The 18515-nt window shown below is 44.7% G+C and overlaps 1 protein-coding gene and 1 non-coding gene across 6 annotated transcripts in view; both read left to right on the top strand.

The window, feature by feature from the left end:
• The first annotated feature begins 45 nt into the window (after positions 1-45).
• LOC107380945 (sperm-associated antigen 17) overlaps positions 46-18515 on the top strand; it is a 41586-nt gene continuing 23116 nt past the window's right edge. For 3 of the 5 annotated variants that reach the window (XM_070544271.1, XM_070544269.1, XM_070544272.1), the window contains exons 1-18: positions 46-294; positions 664-807; positions 1083-1142; positions 1215-1343; positions 1679-1841; positions 9427-9636; positions 9710-9861; positions 9974-10117; positions 12430-12526; positions 12645-12757; positions 12919-13101; positions 13844-13948; positions 14016-14166; positions 14255-14446; positions 14522-14559; positions 14642-14761; positions 14953-15107; positions 15277-15386. In XM_070544271.1, coding sequence (XP_070400372.1) covers positions 187-294; positions 664-807; positions 1083-1142; positions 1215-1343; positions 1679-1841; positions 9427-9636; positions 9710-9861; positions 9974-10117; positions 12430-12526; positions 12645-12757; positions 12919-13101; positions 13844-13948; positions 14016-14166; positions 14255-14446; positions 14522-14559; positions 14642-14761; positions 14953-15107; positions 15277-15386 — 2374 coding nt within the window. In that variant the 5' untranslated portion in view covers positions 46-186. The remainder of the gene's footprint in view (positions 295-663; positions 808-1082; positions 1143-1214; positions 1344-1678; positions 1842-9426; positions 9637-9709; positions 9862-9973; positions 10118-12429; positions 12527-12644; positions 12758-12918; positions 13102-13843; positions 13949-14015; positions 14167-14254; positions 14447-14521; positions 14560-14641; positions 14762-14952; positions 15108-15276; positions 15387-18515) is intronic. The other 2 variants (XM_070544273.1, XM_070544270.1) reach the window with 2 other exon arrangements.
• trnag-gcc (transfer RNA glycine (anticodon GCC)) lies at positions 13139-13209 on the top strand. The gene has a single exon. It is a non-coding gene; the product is annotated as a tRNA-Gly (tRNA).

Below are 18515 nucleotides of genomic sequence, written 5' to 3'. Positions count from 1 at the left end.
AAACGTGAATCTTTATGCTTTTATTGTGAAAGTGGGCTGGTGTGTTTCCTGACCAATGTGGTTGCCATGGGCAACAGAAACCCACAGTGCCCTACAGATCGATCAGACGTAAACAAAGGCGCTAGCTAATCTAACTTAAATCGTTTCGTATCATAGTTGCTCTGTTGTGTTTTACCAGCAGTAAAAATGCAGGCTGGTAAAAAGGGTTCGGCTAAAAAGCCGAGGGCCACCCCTGGGACTCCGGCTGGAAACAAGACCTTTGAGGCGGAGCTCATCAAAGCTCAGTTCCACGAGGTTTGTGAAGTTCCGAACTTATCCGTTTGATCTTTTTTAACACCGATATTCCTGTCCCTCTCAAATGGCTTCTGTTAGCTAAAAAAATTAAACAAAAAAAATTAGTAAAAGAGAAGAATTAAAGCTACACAGAGGAATTGGTAGTATTTCATTTAGAACGTTCAAACGCGCAAACCGGAAGTGTATCATTAATTGCGCAGTTTCTAATTATCGCCATTTTTAAATGGGAAATAATCGATGTAAATAAATTTTAACCAGTTTTAGGTCGATTTATTACACGAACTCCGGCCAGACCTTCTTATATTAACTTTGATGGAAGCAGATGCTAAGTAGCGTTAGTCATTGTTTAATTGAGCTGCTCGTGACCAGGGCTCGTGGCAGGCCTGCGTGTCTCTGCTAGTCGGGAGGAGTCCAGAGGAAGAGAAGCAGCTCGTCAGCCCCCTGGCTAGAGCCGTGCTCAAGCCACAACGTAAACTTTTCACCATTCTATCCCGGGACAACGTTCTCCTGAAGGTATCATTTGATCTGTTAGTGAAAAAAAAATTAAAAACAAAAAATAATTCAAAACAAGATAATGAAACTCATAGATCTGCTTTGTGTGTTTTAGCAAATTTATTAGCAATTCATTACCATAAAATAGTCATTTTTGTTTTGTAAGTACAAAGTTGTTGTCTAAAATAAATTAACACACACTCAAATCACAGTTTAATTTAATCATAATTTAGTATAAACATATTTGTAAAATGGGGTTTTTCTTTATTATCTGTTAATAAACCTTTTATTTACAGATACGTGAACTGGGAAATCCTAGAGCAAAGAAATCCGATCATCTTCCCATGTTCTACGAGGTAGGGATGTATGGGATCTGTGAGGACTTCTTCCTACAGTGTGTGGTTTGCTGATGTCGGCATCTTGAGTAGATCACTGAGGCTGCTAAAGCGTTGCTGGATGCAGGAGAGGAGATTCCTTGTGACCTGATGACTAAAGTACTGAAGTTCATGCTGCTGCAGATCAAAGCCAGCGACAAGCACAGGAGAGAGGGAGAGCAGGTGAGTGGTGCTGCTGCTGATGTTTACTTCTCGTGGTTTATGCATGATGGCTCACAGCAAGAAGGTTGCAGGTTCAAATCTGGCTGCAGCTTTTCTGCGTGTAATTAGGGTATTCTCCTGATGCATGCATGGACTTCCCCCACTAACCAAAACCAGACATGTTAGATTTATTGGAGACTCTAAAGTTGTTCCTATGTGTGAGTGAGTGTCGCTGGTTTGTTTTTGTGTCCCTGTGATGGACTGGTGACCTCCCAAAGTGTTTCTGTCACTGGCCTGCTGGGGTTAGGCAGCGGCTCCCTCCACTACCGCTGTTTTGTATTTTCCGTACATTTCAGCTCAAGACAGAGGGACGTGAAGAAAAGGTTGTCCCTCCCTCTGACAACAAGGCCAAAGGTTCAAACAGGAAGCCGAAGGGATCTTCCTCAGCTGTGGAAGGTTCCAAGCAGAAGAAAACCGGACTCAAACGTAGGGATGATGTGGACCCACCCACATTCATAGGTAATAATGTAGTGTTGTTTATGGTTGTTATGGTCGGCTGTTTCACAAAGTAGCACGAATCGACAAGAATTACTTTTCCACGCTTTATTCAAACGTGCGTCACATGTACCAGTATCAGGCATCCATCTTAACCCCAAAATTCCACTATCTCCGCTCCGCTCCGGCACGAACTCCGCAGCAAAAACGGTCCCGTTGTAGTCAATCAGAGCTGTTCCACTACTGCGGCCGTGCCGCGCAGTGCCCGCCATCCGGCAAAAATAGGATCGATTCGATTTTTGCCAGACGCCGGAGCACCTCCGCAGTCAATGGACAGAAACCACAACCGCCCAACAGGAAAGGGAGCAAGCACAGCTTCCGTTATTTCACAATAAATCGATAAACAAAAAGCATTTTTTGTTTCATATGCACAGGTTTAACAACTTTTAACAACTATCAATGGCGGCTGAAGTTTAAATGCACAAAAGTAAGCCATGAATACAGTTTCTACTATCAAAGTAGTCACACGTTGTTGATCCAAACACTGCTGATCTCTCAACACAAATGATGGGCAGATTAAAACAGCTCATTTCGATGCTTCTCCCACACAACGGGTGTTTGGATCTAACTTCCGCGTTTATTGCTCGGACTGTATCGAAAGATCTCAAAAATCCCACGCATGCTTGTTTGCCCACCTCAGGTCTCCGCACCGGAGCGGAGCCGTTGTAGAGCGGGTACCAGTAAAAATTGAGTTCGGAAGCGAGCGGCTGCGGGGGCGGAGCGGAGATAGTGGAATTTTGGGGTAACTCCCTCACTCCTTCTTCTCTTGTCCTCTACTGCCCGTCAGTGGTTGTTACAACAACGGTAAAGTAGATTTCCATCCATCCACAGGGGAGCTGGCGCTAGGGCTGCTCGATTATGGCAAAAATAATAATCACGATTATGGTGACTGAAATTGAGATCACGATTATTTAGGACGATTTTTCTATTTATGTTGATTTTATTTATTTTTATTCAGTCATAAAACTGCTCAGGGCACAATCAGGACAAAAATAAATAAGAAACAAGATGATCACTAAAAGAACTCCTGATTCCCAGTATAAAAAGACCAATATACTTATAGCTCATAGTTTATGACCCAAGGGCTGTAGACCTTGGTTTTACTCATGTAAGTCTAACCAGTACAGACCCAAATACCAATATCTTGCAAATACTGACAGCAAGAATTATACAGTGGCATTTATAACAAATAAACGCAAATAAATTGATGTTCACAAAATGTTGCATAACATTTATTGAGTCATGTCAAGGTGCTGTAGGAGCGTGCACTAGCACCGTGTCCTCAGAGAGATTAGTTATTAGTTATCAGCGTGAGGAACTTATTTCTACCTTATTTAAAAACTATTTATTTACAAGTCCATCAGTTAATGTAATAATTGTCCCAACCACAGCTGCACCCCCACCCCCAACCCGGTCTCACAGCAATCCGGGGCAAGCTGCACGTGTGTTTAGCGTGCCGCACATTTAGCTGTTTTTAGCGGCTCAGGAGTCCGCAGGTGCGGTGTGTGTGTCACTCAGTCTGGTTAATCCAACAAGGAGCTGGCTCCGAGAGCCGTTTCTTTAGCGACCGACACATCACTGCATCATTCCCTTTCCTAATGTCCTGAAGAACGGTCGGGAGCGCAGGCGGAGTGTTTAGCTAACCTGCAGGAAATGTCGACGACAGTTATCCAGAAAGTAGCTAAGGGTTACCAGAGATGTTTCTGAGATGTTCGCTAGGTACTTTTAAGATTTAAAAAGTCAAGAAGGGGGTCTGAAAAGCTGCTAGAAATAGCGTCAAAGTCACTAAGTTGGCAACACTGTGGGAGGAGCGCTTCATTTGCAACTCAGGGCAGCGCAAGCGGGAGGAGCAAATAATCGGCTTGTTTTGTTTTTATAATCGTTCAAAACTCAGATCGTAATCGTGATTAAAATTCAATCAATTGAGCAGCCCTAGCTGGCGCCCATCTCCAGCTGTGAATATAATAATAATAATACATTTTATTTCAACAGCGCCTTTCTGAACCCTCAAGGACACTTTACAGACAGAGATAAAATACACAACAATAAAAGATAAAACAGCATAAAACAGACACATTGGAGCAAAGAGAGTAACTATTGGAATGCCAGACAGAACAGGTGGGTTTTGAGTCTGGTTTTAAAGAGAGTGAGGGAATCAATGTTACGGAGGTCAGGAGGGAGGGAGTTCCAGAGCTGGGGAGCAGAGCGACTGAAGGCCCTGCTCCCCATAATGACCAGACGGAAAGGTGGGACAGAGAGGTGGATGGAGGAGGAGGACCTGAGGGAACGGGTGGAGGTTGAAGGATGAAGGAGGTCTGAGAGGTACGGTGGAGCTAGGTTATGGGTGGCTTTGAATGTATATAGCAGAATTTTGAATTGGATTCTGGAAGTGACTGGGAGCCAGTGGAGCTGCTGAAGAACAGGGGTGATGTGGTGGAAGGAGGGAGTTCTGGAAATGATGCGGGCTGCCGAGTTCTGGAGAAGTTGGAGTTTATGGTGGGATTTGTGAGGAAGACCGAAGAGAATAGCGTTGCAGTAGTCAATACGGGAAGTGATGAGGCTGTGGACAAGGATGGCGACCGAGTGAGTAGTGAGGGAGGGGCGTAGGCGGTTAATGTTACGTAGATGGAAGTAGGCAGACCGGGTAATATTGTTTATGTGGGACTGGAAGGATAGTGAGGAGTCGAGGATGACACCCAGACTCTTGACCTGAGGGGAGGGGGAAACTGTGGAGTTGTCGACAGGAAGTGTAAAGCTGTGGATTGTGGATAGTAAAGATTTAGTGCTGACAAGTAACATTTCTGTTTTATCACTGTTAAGTTTGAGAAAGTTTGATGTGAACCAGTCTTTGATTTCAGATAAACAATTGGTGAGGGAGGAAGAAGGAAGTGAAGAGGAGGGTTTGGAGGATACATAGAGCTGGGTGTCATCCGCGTAGCAATGAAAATGGATGTCAAATTTACGGAAAATATTTCCCAGGGGATGAAGGTAAGTGATGAAAAGGAGTGGACCGAGAACAGAACCTTGGGGGACGCCAGTAGTGACAGGGAAGGGACGGGAAGTGAAAGATTTGAGTTGAATAAACTGAGTACGGCCAGAGATATATGAACGGAACCAATCAAGCGGGGTATGAGAAATGCCAAGGGAAGACAATCTATGGAGGAGGATGGTGTGAGAGATGGTATCGAAGGCTGAACTCAAGTCGAGGAGGATGAGAATGGAGAGCAGTCCAGTATCGGCAGCAGTGAGGAGGTCGTTAGTGATTTTTATGAGTGCAGTTTCTGTACTGTGGCCAGGTCGAAAACCAGACTGGAAGGGCTCATAGAGGCTATTGAGGGTGAGATATGTTGTGGAAAAGGGATAAAGAGCAAATTGCAGGTTAAATTATTTACTAATTCATATAAAACTCTGTCCAAAAATACTATTTAAAAAAGCTTATTGTGGATATTTGGTTTTAAAATACATAACAGCAGAGATTTCTTAGCCTAGTGAACTAGACCAAATTCTTGCTTTGCAAAGAATGGTCTAGGCACGCTCCATTGGAACCTCCACAGCTCCTACCAGGACTCTGGCTGGCCAATCACAGCTCTCTAGACGGGGTTCAAACACAAAGAGCTGTGATTGGTCCATAATGGTGGGCCAATCATAGTGCTCTATCTGCTTAGTGAACAAATCACAGAGCTTTATCCACTTTGTGGGCCAATCAGGGCACTCTATATGCCTGGTGGGTGGGATGATGCAACAGAGTGAAACAAGAGTATGTCACATTCATTGTCCAGTAGACAACGGTAGAACCCGCCCCACAACCGAGAGCCGTCAATGGAGCATGGCCAGACTAAATAATACATTTCTGGCTTGCCAGGCTAGAGATTTCTAGCAGAACCGGACCTTTCTCAGCAAAGCTCGTTTCTAAATGTGAACCTCTGACGTAACCAAAGGGAGTCAGAAGCTCGGCTGCCTCGGCTCAAGTGTGGATAGTGGCTAGTTTTAGGGTAGAGAGGTCATGTGATCCAGTCAGTGTGTGTTTACTAGTGTTGGATTGTGTTCATGTTGATAAACTAGAGTGTGTGAAGGCGGTACCAACTCCAGCCTGTCTGGACATCGAGTCCACGGGTTTCCAGATCAGAGGAACAACGCCTCTATCTCCGTACCTGAGGGCGTTTCTGCAGCTGGAAGACGGACTTCTGTAGCCCGCATCGGTCGGTACCGGGTCAGGGAGGCCCGCGCTCGGCTCCGGAGACCCGAGCCGTGGTTTAAAAAATTAAATGTGGATTTCTGGAGCTCCGATCACCGTCAGAACCTGGTCAGAACCGACCACCAGAAGAGACGCGCGGCTCAGCGGGCCAGCTGATTTCCGGGTCGGAACCGGATTAGAACCGCCGCCTGGACCACCAGGAGATGATGCGCGGCTTTTAAAAATACCAGCTCGACTGTCTCGCTCGTGTTTGGGTCAAATCCAGCTCACAGAAGCCCGCATGAGCTCCAGAACCGGATCACAGGCGTCTCTCTAAGGTAAACTAGGTTAGGTGAACGGATATTAGCGAGTATGAGACCGCTGACAGACGCTCATTAGTATTAATATTATATTAACTGCCCGATACTACTTTAATTGTCTGGTACACGATAGTAATCAGTACTATATTGTGAAGTTAGCACACGAGTTTAAAGAGCAAGTCACCCCCTACCAGAGTCTTACTCCACTCCCACTTCATGTTTGAAAAAATGCAACAAATGATGTTGCCTGGCAGACCGAGAGGGCGGAGCCACTAACAAAATACACACACACAGGCTCACAACAACATTGTGACATCATAATGTACCATCTGACATCATTGTGTACTTCTTAGCCAATAGCGATGGCCAATTTAAATTCAAATGTAGTGCAGAGTTTTTACCTGACGACGGTACAACGCTGACAGTTTTAGGCAGAATATTTAAATTTGAACTAAAATGCATTAAAGTGCCAAATCGACTACATGTGTCTGCAGCACGATTAGACATTAATTTGTATAGTTTATCAGTGTAGTGTTAAAGAGTTACAATTTAACTAATGACCATAGGCATTAAAGATCCATAATTAGTATGGACACCATCTAATGGACACTGGGTTATTTAAATCAGAAGATTGGTTCTTTTTATTGCAGGGAAATTAAATAAACACTTTACATGAACTGAGAGACAAGAGAAGAGAGAGAGACTTTCAAATGTTTAAGACAATTTATTATCTAAATGATTTTAAACAGTTTAACAGAACTAACTCTTAACGATGGATGTTTGTGGAGTGGAATGTGAGGTGGAGTGTGTGTTGGTGCGATGTCAGTTCAGAACCTCCTTCTGGAGAAGCGAGTCTGAGTGGGAGATGATGTTTTCCTCCTAACTGATCAACGTTTGAACCGTGGTCATAAAACAACATGAGACGCCATTTATGTCGCTCTACATTACCCTTCAGTGAGACTCCCGTACAGATCAGGATGCCAGGTCCACGGACCCTCCTCTGGTACTGGAGCCGATGAAACAGCGTCGACAGCACGACAAACCAGTCTTTGGATAGTCTCCAGGTAAAAAGCGACAGGTGTTTCACAGCGTCAAAGTGGACCCTCCTTGGGTCAGCGAGTTCAGCTTTTATTCTGAAGGAGCCGTTGTATGTTGATAACAATGACAGGATTTCCCAGCTTGGCAGTCCTAGCTTAACTCATTCACTGCCAGCCGTTTCCTGATCGCTAACGGCCTTCGCTGCCAGCGTTTCTCACCGTTTTTACTGTTTTTTTAAGAGTCACAGAACGTTGCGCACTAGCATGATGTCGATGCCAAAACAATCAAAAAGAGGAGACTCACCTCTTACATCAGGAAGAAGCCGCGTGTTTCGAGCGTTATCCGTTCTTTCATAATCCGTTGTCGAATTGTGATCGGCAGACGCTTTTCCGGTTCGCGCCTCACTTTTTTTTACAGGAACGACCCAAAACGATCTCCAAACACATGGATGTGTTGCTTCCTGATCGTGTGATGTGTGACGTATGCGGATGAAGATCGGCTTCAGGGCTGAGATGTTTGTTCTCTCAGCACGGGGGCTCGTTCCGATGCTCAAACAGAAAAAAAATGCAAATGACGACTTTAGTCGTCATTGGCAGTGAATGAGTTAAAAAGGGAAGTATAGATGGCCTGTCCATACTTCACTTAGCATGTGATGAACTTCAGGGGATCTTGCGATCTGGCTGAATACTGAACTTAAAATGGCGTTGCGCTGTTTTATTAATCTTGATGTTTATGATTCTGGACGAATCACAGCTGACAGATTAAATAAACACCACAGAGACTCTGCCACACTTCAGACATGAAGGTCCTGATTGGATTTGCGGCAGCAATGTGTCATGTGATTATTTACCTTAGTGTATCAGCGTGACTAGTGACTAGAATAAGTCATTTACTTATTAAAACATATTAATCATAATATTGTGATTTCACAGATCGGTCACATGGTTATTATTGACTAACAGTTGTTTTGATTAGCTTTTATTGAAAATAGAGTTCTTTGGTTTTTTAATAAAAGAAAAGAAAGCAGTCTTCTCTTCTGTCTTCATCGCTGGAATGTAAACAGTTTAGAAGTGAATGCATGACCTTGAGGCTGTTTCATGCGCTCTGGCGCTGCGTCAAAGGGACTGTGGAAAAGACTAAATAATCTTGGTTGGAACAGCTCCTTCATCATGTTACATCAGCAAAAAATACTTGGTTTGGGGGTGACTTGCTGGGGGTGACTTGCTCTTTAAGCTAACATGACTAAATCGCCAGACCCCCCCCCCCCCCCCCCCCCCCCGCTCTGCTTTGGCCGATGGTTTCTCCCTCTGGTTGGTTTCTGCTCTCTGGGGCGAGCAGCAAACTCATAACTTTGTGGTTTTGGTCCATCATGAGTATAACAGTAAACATTTAAAGTTTCCTCTGTGTCATTGCCGCCATTATAATCTATATTTTTCACTGGATTAAGCTAGCAGGACTCCCTCAGATGACGTCACTTGGTTTGGCCAAAAAAAAAACTTTCTCACAAAAATGACTCTAAAACCATGTTGTCGTTCTTTTTTAAAACACAGAAACGGTTTTGTTACCTGTTATTGTCGCTACGTTTCGCCGACGGCTGCCGGCTTCTTCAGGCTGGCGCTGATGGTGGCGCGTCACTTCCTTCTCCGTTTATCCGCGGGCAGCAGAGGACGTTGTCGCCCTCTACTGCCCGCTCTCCCCTCTCCGACGATGCAGTCCCATGCGTGGTCCAGCGTGCCTGTTCATGGTCCCGCATCCACGTCTCCTTATCTCGATTGCTTCCTTGATCCATCTTTTGTAACCGTTTCTGTGTTTTAAAAAAGAACGACAACATGGAATTAGAAATAACGCACAGCAAGAACACACCTAAGATGACTCTAAAAGCCTGAATAATTAATGTTTGTGTAAAAAACTGTTTAAAACGAGTTGCTATGATGTTTCCCTAAACATCGGTTCATGGGAGTCTCTAACCTGCGGTTTGCTCTTCAACACTTGTGTGCTTGTCTGTATTTGTCATCAGATGATGAACCAGACCCTGGTCCTCACCACTACATACTCTTGGTGGGCTTCTACCAGCCACAGCTGATCCCTCTGCTCGATGAGGTCGGTGTACACGTAGCAAACGTCATCCAGCTGTGCTCAGAGCAGGCTCAGACCCGTGCAGAGGAGCAAGGTCACCGCTCTGAGGAGAACCGGCCGAGCACAAGAGCTCCTCAAGTTCTGGATGCAGGTTGAGACTCTTCACTACTTTTGGCTTCATACACCTGTCCAGATCTGATGTTCTCATTCACTCTGGTGTTTAGAGATCACTCTAAAGGTGAAGCGGTTCTGGTCAGGTCTAAGAGCAGCCTTAGACAGCGGGCCACCAGACTCCAGGCTCCATGATGTGGTTCAGCTCAGCTATACTGTCCCAGATCTCACATCCTGTCTTCAAACACACGACTCTGACGCTGTGGTGAGAAGAGCCTCACATATGAGTTCATAGATCTCTTCTGAGGATGGATTTCTAGAACTTTGCATTAAAAAGTCATTTTTCTTCATCTCCTTTGTGGGTTTCATGTTTTCAGTTGAGCCTGGGAAGCAGAATCTTTGAAGGCGTGGCTAATCTCATCTACGACTGTCTGGACTGGCGTAGACAGCATCAGCATTACAGGGACAATGTCAAGCTTCTGAGTGTCCCCTGTGTTGGACGGGACTCCCAGCCTGAACAGGTGAACATGTTAGAAAGTCCCTAACCCTACGAGGGTTCACTCAGTTCTTAATTATCCGGATCTAACCTAAAGTGTGCCCCCTAGTGGATGTCAGAGGTAAGCCAGCTGTGAGCTCGTGATAACAGCAGTTTCCTTTGATCTAACGGATGCTGTTCTTCCCTCTGAGGAGGATTAAAGGTTGTTTCCTTTAAGTAGAGATGTTTACCCATAATGCTCAGCTCCAGCACCAGCTGTCAGCATGGCGGCTGAGGGCTGATGGTTTGGGTTGACCTATAGATCTGACAGCTGCGGCCGGAACCCAGGAGAACGATCAGAGTCCAGAGCTTAACAACGGGGTGCTTTTCCGTTTTTATTTTTGGTTTTTGTTTAGCGAATGTTGACCCAACGCGGAGAAACTGCTGTGTTTTCTCTATAAATGACGTTAGATTTGACTAATTTTAGAACCTGGTAAATATTTGCTAGTTTTTCTTACCGTAAATCCTCTTATACAGGCCCGGGCCTGTATTTGACTCAAGCTCATCAAGCTCCAGGCCTTTATTGGAAGGAGGACCAGAAATAGAGGCAGGCCTCAATTTCTATTTGAGCAAAATTAACTAATGGTTCGCTGGAGTTTTTGACAATTAAAATTGCGCCCACATTTTTAAAATTAAACACATTTCTTTTAACAACGGTAGTTTCTGCTTCAGCCCTCTCCCCCCTCCCCCTGCGCAGCGGCCGCTAACTCACTGATGCGCCTGCAGCCTCTCGGAGTTTCTGCTGCTCTAAACATTAAAATAATTATTTCATTTTCTGTTCCTCACTTCTGATTACCTTCAATGGTGTCTGTTTGTTGCAACCAGCAGGTACAAAAACTAACTTGTTTTTATTTGACTATTTTTCTGTCCTGCCTGTTTATTATCTTCCTGCATCTCCTCTCAATCCTAAAGAGAAACTGCTACCTGGGTTCATATATATTCACCTTATGAGTTACCTTTGAACTGCAGTTCTAAAAGATCTACCAACCGCAAAAACAGCGGAGTGCTCGCCGGCCGCATCAGTTAGGTGCGTCACCGAGGACAAAACAGGTGATGCGGCCCGCTCCACAGCAGCGAAACGCATCAGGCACAAATAAAAGAATAAAAGACAGAAAACATAAAAGGAAATGAGCCGACGTGAACGATCGCGTGTTAAATTAGTTTTTGAGGTGGCGACACCTGATTTGATAATGTTACTGTGGCCGTGCTCAGGACGCAGATGTCTGGAGCGTGTCAACAATCAGAGCTTTGCATGCGCAAGCTGGTTAATATGAGGTTAGGATGGGGGTGAGGGGAAGGTTAAATTGCAAGAGGGTAAAGGTCACAATTTGGTTAATTGTCCGTTTTACGGCGGGTGTCAGTGCCGACGCTCTGGCACAGCGCGTCGCCTCCCGACGTGCAGGAGCTCGTCACCTGCTGACAACAGGCTGCTGTCTTTTCCGAGGACTGCATCTTGCCGGTCATTATCACGTGACAGCGACTAGTCGATGACAGGCATAAAAAGTCACTACAGAGCGGTGAAGTCGACTAGTGACTAGTTCATACAACCCCTGCTACTGCTCCCGAGAGTGTTCTGCAGCATAATCAGCACGTTCTCTTTGAACTTGATATTAAATTTTCGCCTCCTCTTCGTCTCCACACGGTTAAAGTTACCCTCGCGGTCTATCACTGGCAAATCAAAAGTGAGACGGATGACACAACACCCCCCCCCCCCCCCCCATGGTACTTGCTTGCTACCACATTCCACCCGGCCACAATAAAAAACCGGCCATTATTCACCTCCGCCGACTCCGACACCGGCCAAAATCTGATACCCGGCAGTTAATTGAATGCAGGCTAATATTAGAGGATTTACGGTATGTCCTGTAACCCTAAAAGAGTGTTTTTATTTGTTATCGTGACGGTAGTAAACCTGTAAACAGGGGTAGCTTGTAGTTGTCATATTTGAACCATTTATTATTGTATATTTTTCATTTAGATTTGGTGTCTTTTATTCAGCTCAGATGTCTATTTAAAAAGATAATTTTACCTTTAAGATACCAACTTTAGCAGAGGATGGTTTCGATCCATCGACCTCTGGGTTATGGGCCCAGCACGCTTCCGCTGCGCCACTCTGCTGCAGACCCCTGATGCAACTCAGATTCATCATAAGCTGCTTAAGAGCCACCCCCCCCCCCCCCCCCCCCCACACACACACACACACACACACACAGCTCATATAGAATCATCCTGATGACCTGAGGCTGATCTGTAACAAATACTGAATCCAAAAGTAACACGAGCTTCTGTTTGTTCCAGTTCACTAAAACCACTCATCAGGACTCTTTAGAGTCGACCGTTCTGCCGACCCAACGCACCAAGAAGATGAACAGGGAACCAGCCCCACCAGAACCTGGTGAGCCTCACCTCTCTGATCTCATTCTGCATCTGTTGCTCTTCTTTACTGCCACTCTTAAGTTTTGTCTCAACAACTGATTCAGAGAAACCTGAATATCTGTTTCCTGTGTGGACAGAGAGCAAGCTGCCTCCTCTCTGTGTGGACAGGCGTTACTATAGCAACCTACTGGACCAGGTTCCCCCTGAAGCCTGCTCTGTACCCTTGATCATGAACTGTATGCTGGAGCAGGTGTGTGTGTGTGTGTGTGTGTGTGTGTGTGTGTGTGTGTGTGTGTGTGTGTGTGTGTGTGTGTGTGTGTGTGTGTGTGTGTGTGTGTGGAGGAAGAGGTGATGACAGTATGAACAAGCACCTCCAACTTCATTTCCTGTGTGGTTTTTTTTTGTGTCCAGGTGGTCCTCACTTTGTCCCAAACACCAGAGGAACCCAAACCGGTCAGCGGTGGTCCCTGGTTGGACCCCCAGCATGCTAGCTGCTTGCAGGAGAACTTCCTGCCTCTTCTACACACCGAAGACGAGAGGAACCAGCGTTTAACCGACGTCCTGACGTTAGCACAGAAGGAAGAAGACATAAAGGTATAAAATCAGAAGTGTTGCTCCTTCAGCACAAGCAGCATTGGTGGTTCAGTGGTAGAATTCTCGCCTGCCACGCGGGAGGCCCGGGTTCGATTCCCGGCCAATGCAGCAACTTCATTTTTCCCCGCCGAAGCGCTAACACGTGACGTGAATTTTAGCGAGGAGCTCAAAGCCCTGTGTCCTTCTATCAAAGACCTCCTCCTGTTGTTTACAATGACTACGCTGCCTGTCCTGCAACATAAATGCAGTAGGCGTGCCGTTGCTGGTGTGTGTGTGAGACATGAGTGTGTGTGTGTGTTTGGGGGGAGGGGAAACACTCGCTCCAAAGAGCACACGTTGTGTAAGAGGACGTGGCTTGTTCTGTTGCTTCTACATTTGAATGTGAAGTGAGTTCAGAAAGGATCCCAGCAGAAGGAGACTACCTATTTAACTCTGAAATGTTTAGACCCGAGACCGTGGAGCTGCTGCAGCTGCAGTCGTTTCTCACACAGCTGAATCAGAGCGTAATACAACCGTGTGTCCAGCAGAGGGAGCCCAAGTCAAGGTCAAAAGCAGCAAACACACTTGACTGCTGCAGATTCTCTATTTACACAAATACAGACTGTCTAGTCATTAGATGTATTGCTGTAACACTACACGAGTATTTTTGGTGTTCAGATCAGGATTATACATCTGTGCTGTCGCTCTCTCCACACAAGGTTGTTCATTATTTAGTCCGGCCTGTTCTTGTTCTCTGTTTTAGATGTTGATGGAGACATCTGGAGATAGAAAGAGTCAGAAGAAGTCTGAGCAGCTTCAGGTTATCGCACACAACGATGAGAGAGCACTACGCTTAAGGGGCGTAACTGTGAGTATTTATTTACTTGTTTGTATGTTTCGTGTGTGGTTGTCATTCCCACGCGTCTGTCTCGTAGGCGGATGATGGTTTCAGTCCAGCTGAAGTGGAAGTGTCCATGATGAGGTTTTCTCCAGTTTTGGACTTAACTCAGCCCAAAGCTCAGGGGAGGAACAGCGCCACCTGTTGGATGACAGACAAACAGCAGCTGCAGCACTTCTGTACAGATGGTCAGAAAACCTTTTTAATAGGTTTGAATAAAAACCTAAAACGCAGATCAGTTTGAGTTCATGAGAATAATCTAAAGACGTCTCCTAGATGAGGTGTCATGGCCAGACGTGGAGCGCCTGTTTCATCAGAGTGTTTTTGAGGCTATGGTCCTGAAGACTGTGGATCAACATGGGGTGTTACTAAACAATCCAGGAACAGAGGAACACACATCAGATGTTATTCCCTGGGACAACCCTTTATTATACGCTAAACAACAACTTCATAAGCTGCGAACTGAAGGTATGTTTGATGAAACCAGCTCCACGAAGCCAGCTTACATGTGTCTCATCAGAGAGTCTTTACTTCCACCTGTAGGCCCAGCATTTCTAACTGAAGACCCTGGAGACTCAGAGGTACTTCCTGTCTTTCACCGCTGCTGAGACAGAGTATTTAGCATCTGACCTCTTGGTCTCCTGTGCTGCTCGTTTTCTCCAGCAGCAGTCTAGCGGGAACGTTTGTCACCAGCTGGACTTGTCTGACATCCAGAGATGTAGACGGAGATCTTTAGTGGACTGGCATTACGCCGAACATCATAGTTCTGCTGTTTTACCACAGGTGAGTCATCTTGTTCATTCATGCATTCATGCATTCACCATCTCATTAGATAGTCATCAGTTATTTCAGCCAGTTAAGTGAAGCTGTCCTTTTAAACGACTCGTTCAAGGCTCGTGTACTGTTACTGTGTTTCTGTGGTTTTAACCTGGATTATGAAATATGATTGTGTGGTTTTTTTTTCCTCTGTTCAGGTTCTCATGTCAGCCTCAGAGGAGTATCAGTGCCTGGACACCTTCAGAGGAAGCCACGAAAACATTGTTTATGTCTTTTGTCACAATCCCATGAATTCTCAGCGCCGGTCTAAAGAGTTGTGGGGCGTGGCTCTTCACACTGATGTCAAGTTCAGGTCTGGCACAGAGGGGCTACTCAACACAGGAGGAACTCAGGAACTTCCTTCCAACTTTGACCAATTATAACACTAAATTAACCACACAGATTTATCTGATAACATTATTTAGATGGGGTGAAGTTGATTTCAAATTCAGAAACATCCTTCTCTCTCCTGGGTTTTGTAGGAAATATCTGGAGCATGTGGCTGAGACTGTTTCAGACTGGACTAGAGAGGAGGAGCTGAAAAGAGAAAAAGCACTCATCAGAACCCAGAGCCCTGCGGAGTCTCTCAAAGGTGCCATACACATGAAAATGTGCAACAACAGCTGTCACGCTTTTATTACAATGTTATAACTACAGCAGCATTAGCTCAGCAGGTAGAGTGGGTTGTTCAGTAATTGGAAGGTTACAGGTTGATACCGGCTTCGACCAGAGAATGCTGCTGTTGTGTCCTTGAGCAAGACACTTAACCCACCTTGCCTTCTGGTGGTGGTCGGAGGGCCCGCTGGCGCCAATGTGCAGGCCTCGCCTCTGTCAGTGTGCCCCAGGGCAGATGTGACTACATTGTAGCTCATCCCCACCAGTGTATGAAAGTGTATGTGAATGAGTGAATGACTGATTGTGCTGTGAAGTGCCTCGACGGGTTGTAGAACCCTAAAAAAGTGCTATACAGGCCATTTACTATTCACTTATGATGGTGTAATAACAGCTGTCACACTTTTATCATGTTATAACAACACATGATGGTGTAGTAACAGCTATCAAACATTTATTACAATGTTTTAACTACTCATAATGGTGTGGTAGCAGCTGTCACACTTTTATTACAGCGTTGTAACAACTGATGGTGTAGTAACAGCTTTCACACATTCATTACAATGGTATTACTACTCATGATGGTGTCATAACAGCTGTCATACTTTTATCACACATGATGGTGTAGTAACAGCTGTCACACTTTATTACAGTGTTTTAACTACTCATGATGGTGTTTTAGCAGCTGTCTCACTTTTGTTACTATGGTATAACTACTCATGATTAGGGCTGCAACAAATGATTATTTGGATAATCGATTAATCGGATGGGGTCTCGACACGATTAATCGATTAATCGGATTACATGGTGAAATTTTTAAAAACTGCTGGGGAAACGTTATTTCTCTCCTTCCTTCACTTTATTTAACACAACATTATTAGAAAACAGTTCAATAGCAGAAAAACAACATGCCATCACCTAAATTGTCTTAAAAGGTGTATAGACAGAGACCCTAAGCTACATCTATCTGTGACCTAAAATGCTTGGTCCAAGTTAAACAGCTTAAGGGCAATTCTCATCTGTTTTGTTTGATCTCATCTGTTGACATTTATTTTAAATGTAATTAAACATAGGCTGTGAATTAATCAAAATTGATCACTATTTCCAAAAATGACTGAAAAAATACCAAATAAAACAAAAGTAAATGAATGCCATCCTCCTTGCGATGATGCCCTGGGCAACTGCCATAAAGTCACATCAAGAAATGCTGCTGATCATTCCAATGATCCCAAATAGACTCACATTAGGCCACATGAAAGCAACTGAACCCAAAAATATATTAACCAGTATATAACTGCACTCTCACACAACACGCCTGCAGCAACAGTTAGGACTCCTCCCTCCCTTTTAAAAGCGTTTTTGCTTCTGAGGACATTGTGGTTGTAAAACCACATGCTAGTAGTCTGGCCCCGGTGTGATCAACCAGTTTCTGCGGGAATGTGACGGCGGAACCAGGGCCAGATTAACACTTTGTTGTACCCTGGGCAACAATATTCAAGGGCTCCATCATCACGACCAGAGGATCACCATAATGTGGTCACATACAGAATATTTTACTGTAATATGCAGTAAATATACTCAATACTTGAATGCCTGACAACACGTAACCCGCCCAGAGTAACCTTTGACCCACCTCGTGTGGACTGACCAATGAGGAGAGGGTCTTAACTTGAGGCCCTCTCTTCATTGGTTAGTCTGCATGAGACTGACTCTCAACTGACATTCGAAGTCATAGGCAGCGAAGCGTCTCTGTGCAGCGCAAAAGCCCGGGTGGACAGTTTGTTTAATGTAGGGTGATCATATTTCCATTTCCAAACAAGAGGACAGGGGATCTGTGCCTATGACATCACACTATGGCAACACCACACAAACCATGTTGGGACCCATTTTTTGTAAGAACTAAATTAATATCAGATTCTGCCAATAAAAGGGCTCTAAAACAATTCATATGTAAATATTTTGCATATTTAATGTAAAATCTAATTTTTCTGCTTTAGTGCTGCAACAAGGTTTTATTAATAATAAATTATTATACCTTTTGTTTTACTACAGCATCGGTAAGCTTCCTGTGCACAAATTATTAAGGATGCTTGTTTCAGCTGTGAGATTAGACGATAGAATCAATGAAAAAATAAGTTGTCACACACTCCATGGAAACTTTCAGAGAATCCACAAATAGTGGCTTTCAAATGGTTTTGTTACTTTTTGCAAGTTTATAAAAGCAGCAGATGAGACAGCATGTCTGATAATTTACTTTTTCATCTGATATTAGAACATGTCAGTAATGTCTGAGGAGCTTTTTATAAACACCATATAACTAACACTACTGGAGAGGGTATGAATTACACAGAGGCCCCCAAAATGTCTTGAAACGGCCCTGGGTGTGTGACTGAGTTTTGAAGGTGATCTGAATTGTATCAGATGTATAAATATTACATGTGTATAACTTATTGTTTTTTACTGGTAAAAACGTGTAGTGGAGATAAATCTACCTACATTTTACTTTTCAACACTTTGTTTTGTTTTCTTGTTTTTATTTAACTGTTTTCCTGTCCTGTCTGTCTCTCATCTTCCTGCATCTCCTCTTAATTCTCCAGAAAATCTGTTGCCTGGATTCTTACCTTTTCACCTCATCAGTTACTTTTGAGCAGATCAAAGGGATCTCCTGACCGAAAAGCGCAGAGCGCGTTTTCGATGCTGCGTGAGGTGACATCACCACAGCACAGGTGATGAGCTCCGCAGTAGCGAGCTTCAGGCACAAATAAGACAGAAAATAGAGAACATGTGCGGACATGAACGATCGTGTGCTAATTATAGTTTTTTGGTTGCGCCACTTTGAGAATGGACCGTGCGCTGGAAGCAGCTGCCTGGATCGCTGTGCAACAATGCGGAACCGGTTCGCAGCAGCGCAAGTCTGCCGGCTCTCCCTCGCGCTGATCTGCGGCTCTCCCTCGCGCTGATCTGACTTGCTCTGGTCTGCGCGCAACGGCGGGCGGGAAGGGGGGGGGGGCGCTTTTGGAAGAGTTGTGCGACACAACGAATCGATGACGCAATTCGTTGCCAACGCTTTTAGTAATCGATTTTCATCGAATTTATCGATTCGTTGTTG

This window comes from Nothobranchius furzeri, chromosome 14, assembly GCF_043380555.1.
Source record: "Nothobranchius furzeri strain GRZ-AD chromosome 14, NfurGRZ-RIMD1, whole genome shotgun sequence".
Classification (NCBI taxonomy): Eukaryota; Metazoa; Chordata; class Actinopteri; order Cyprinodontiformes; family Nothobranchiidae; genus Nothobranchius; species Nothobranchius furzeri.
Note: the sequence above shows the minus strand (reverse complement) of the source record. Positions and strands in the feature narration are given on the sequence as shown.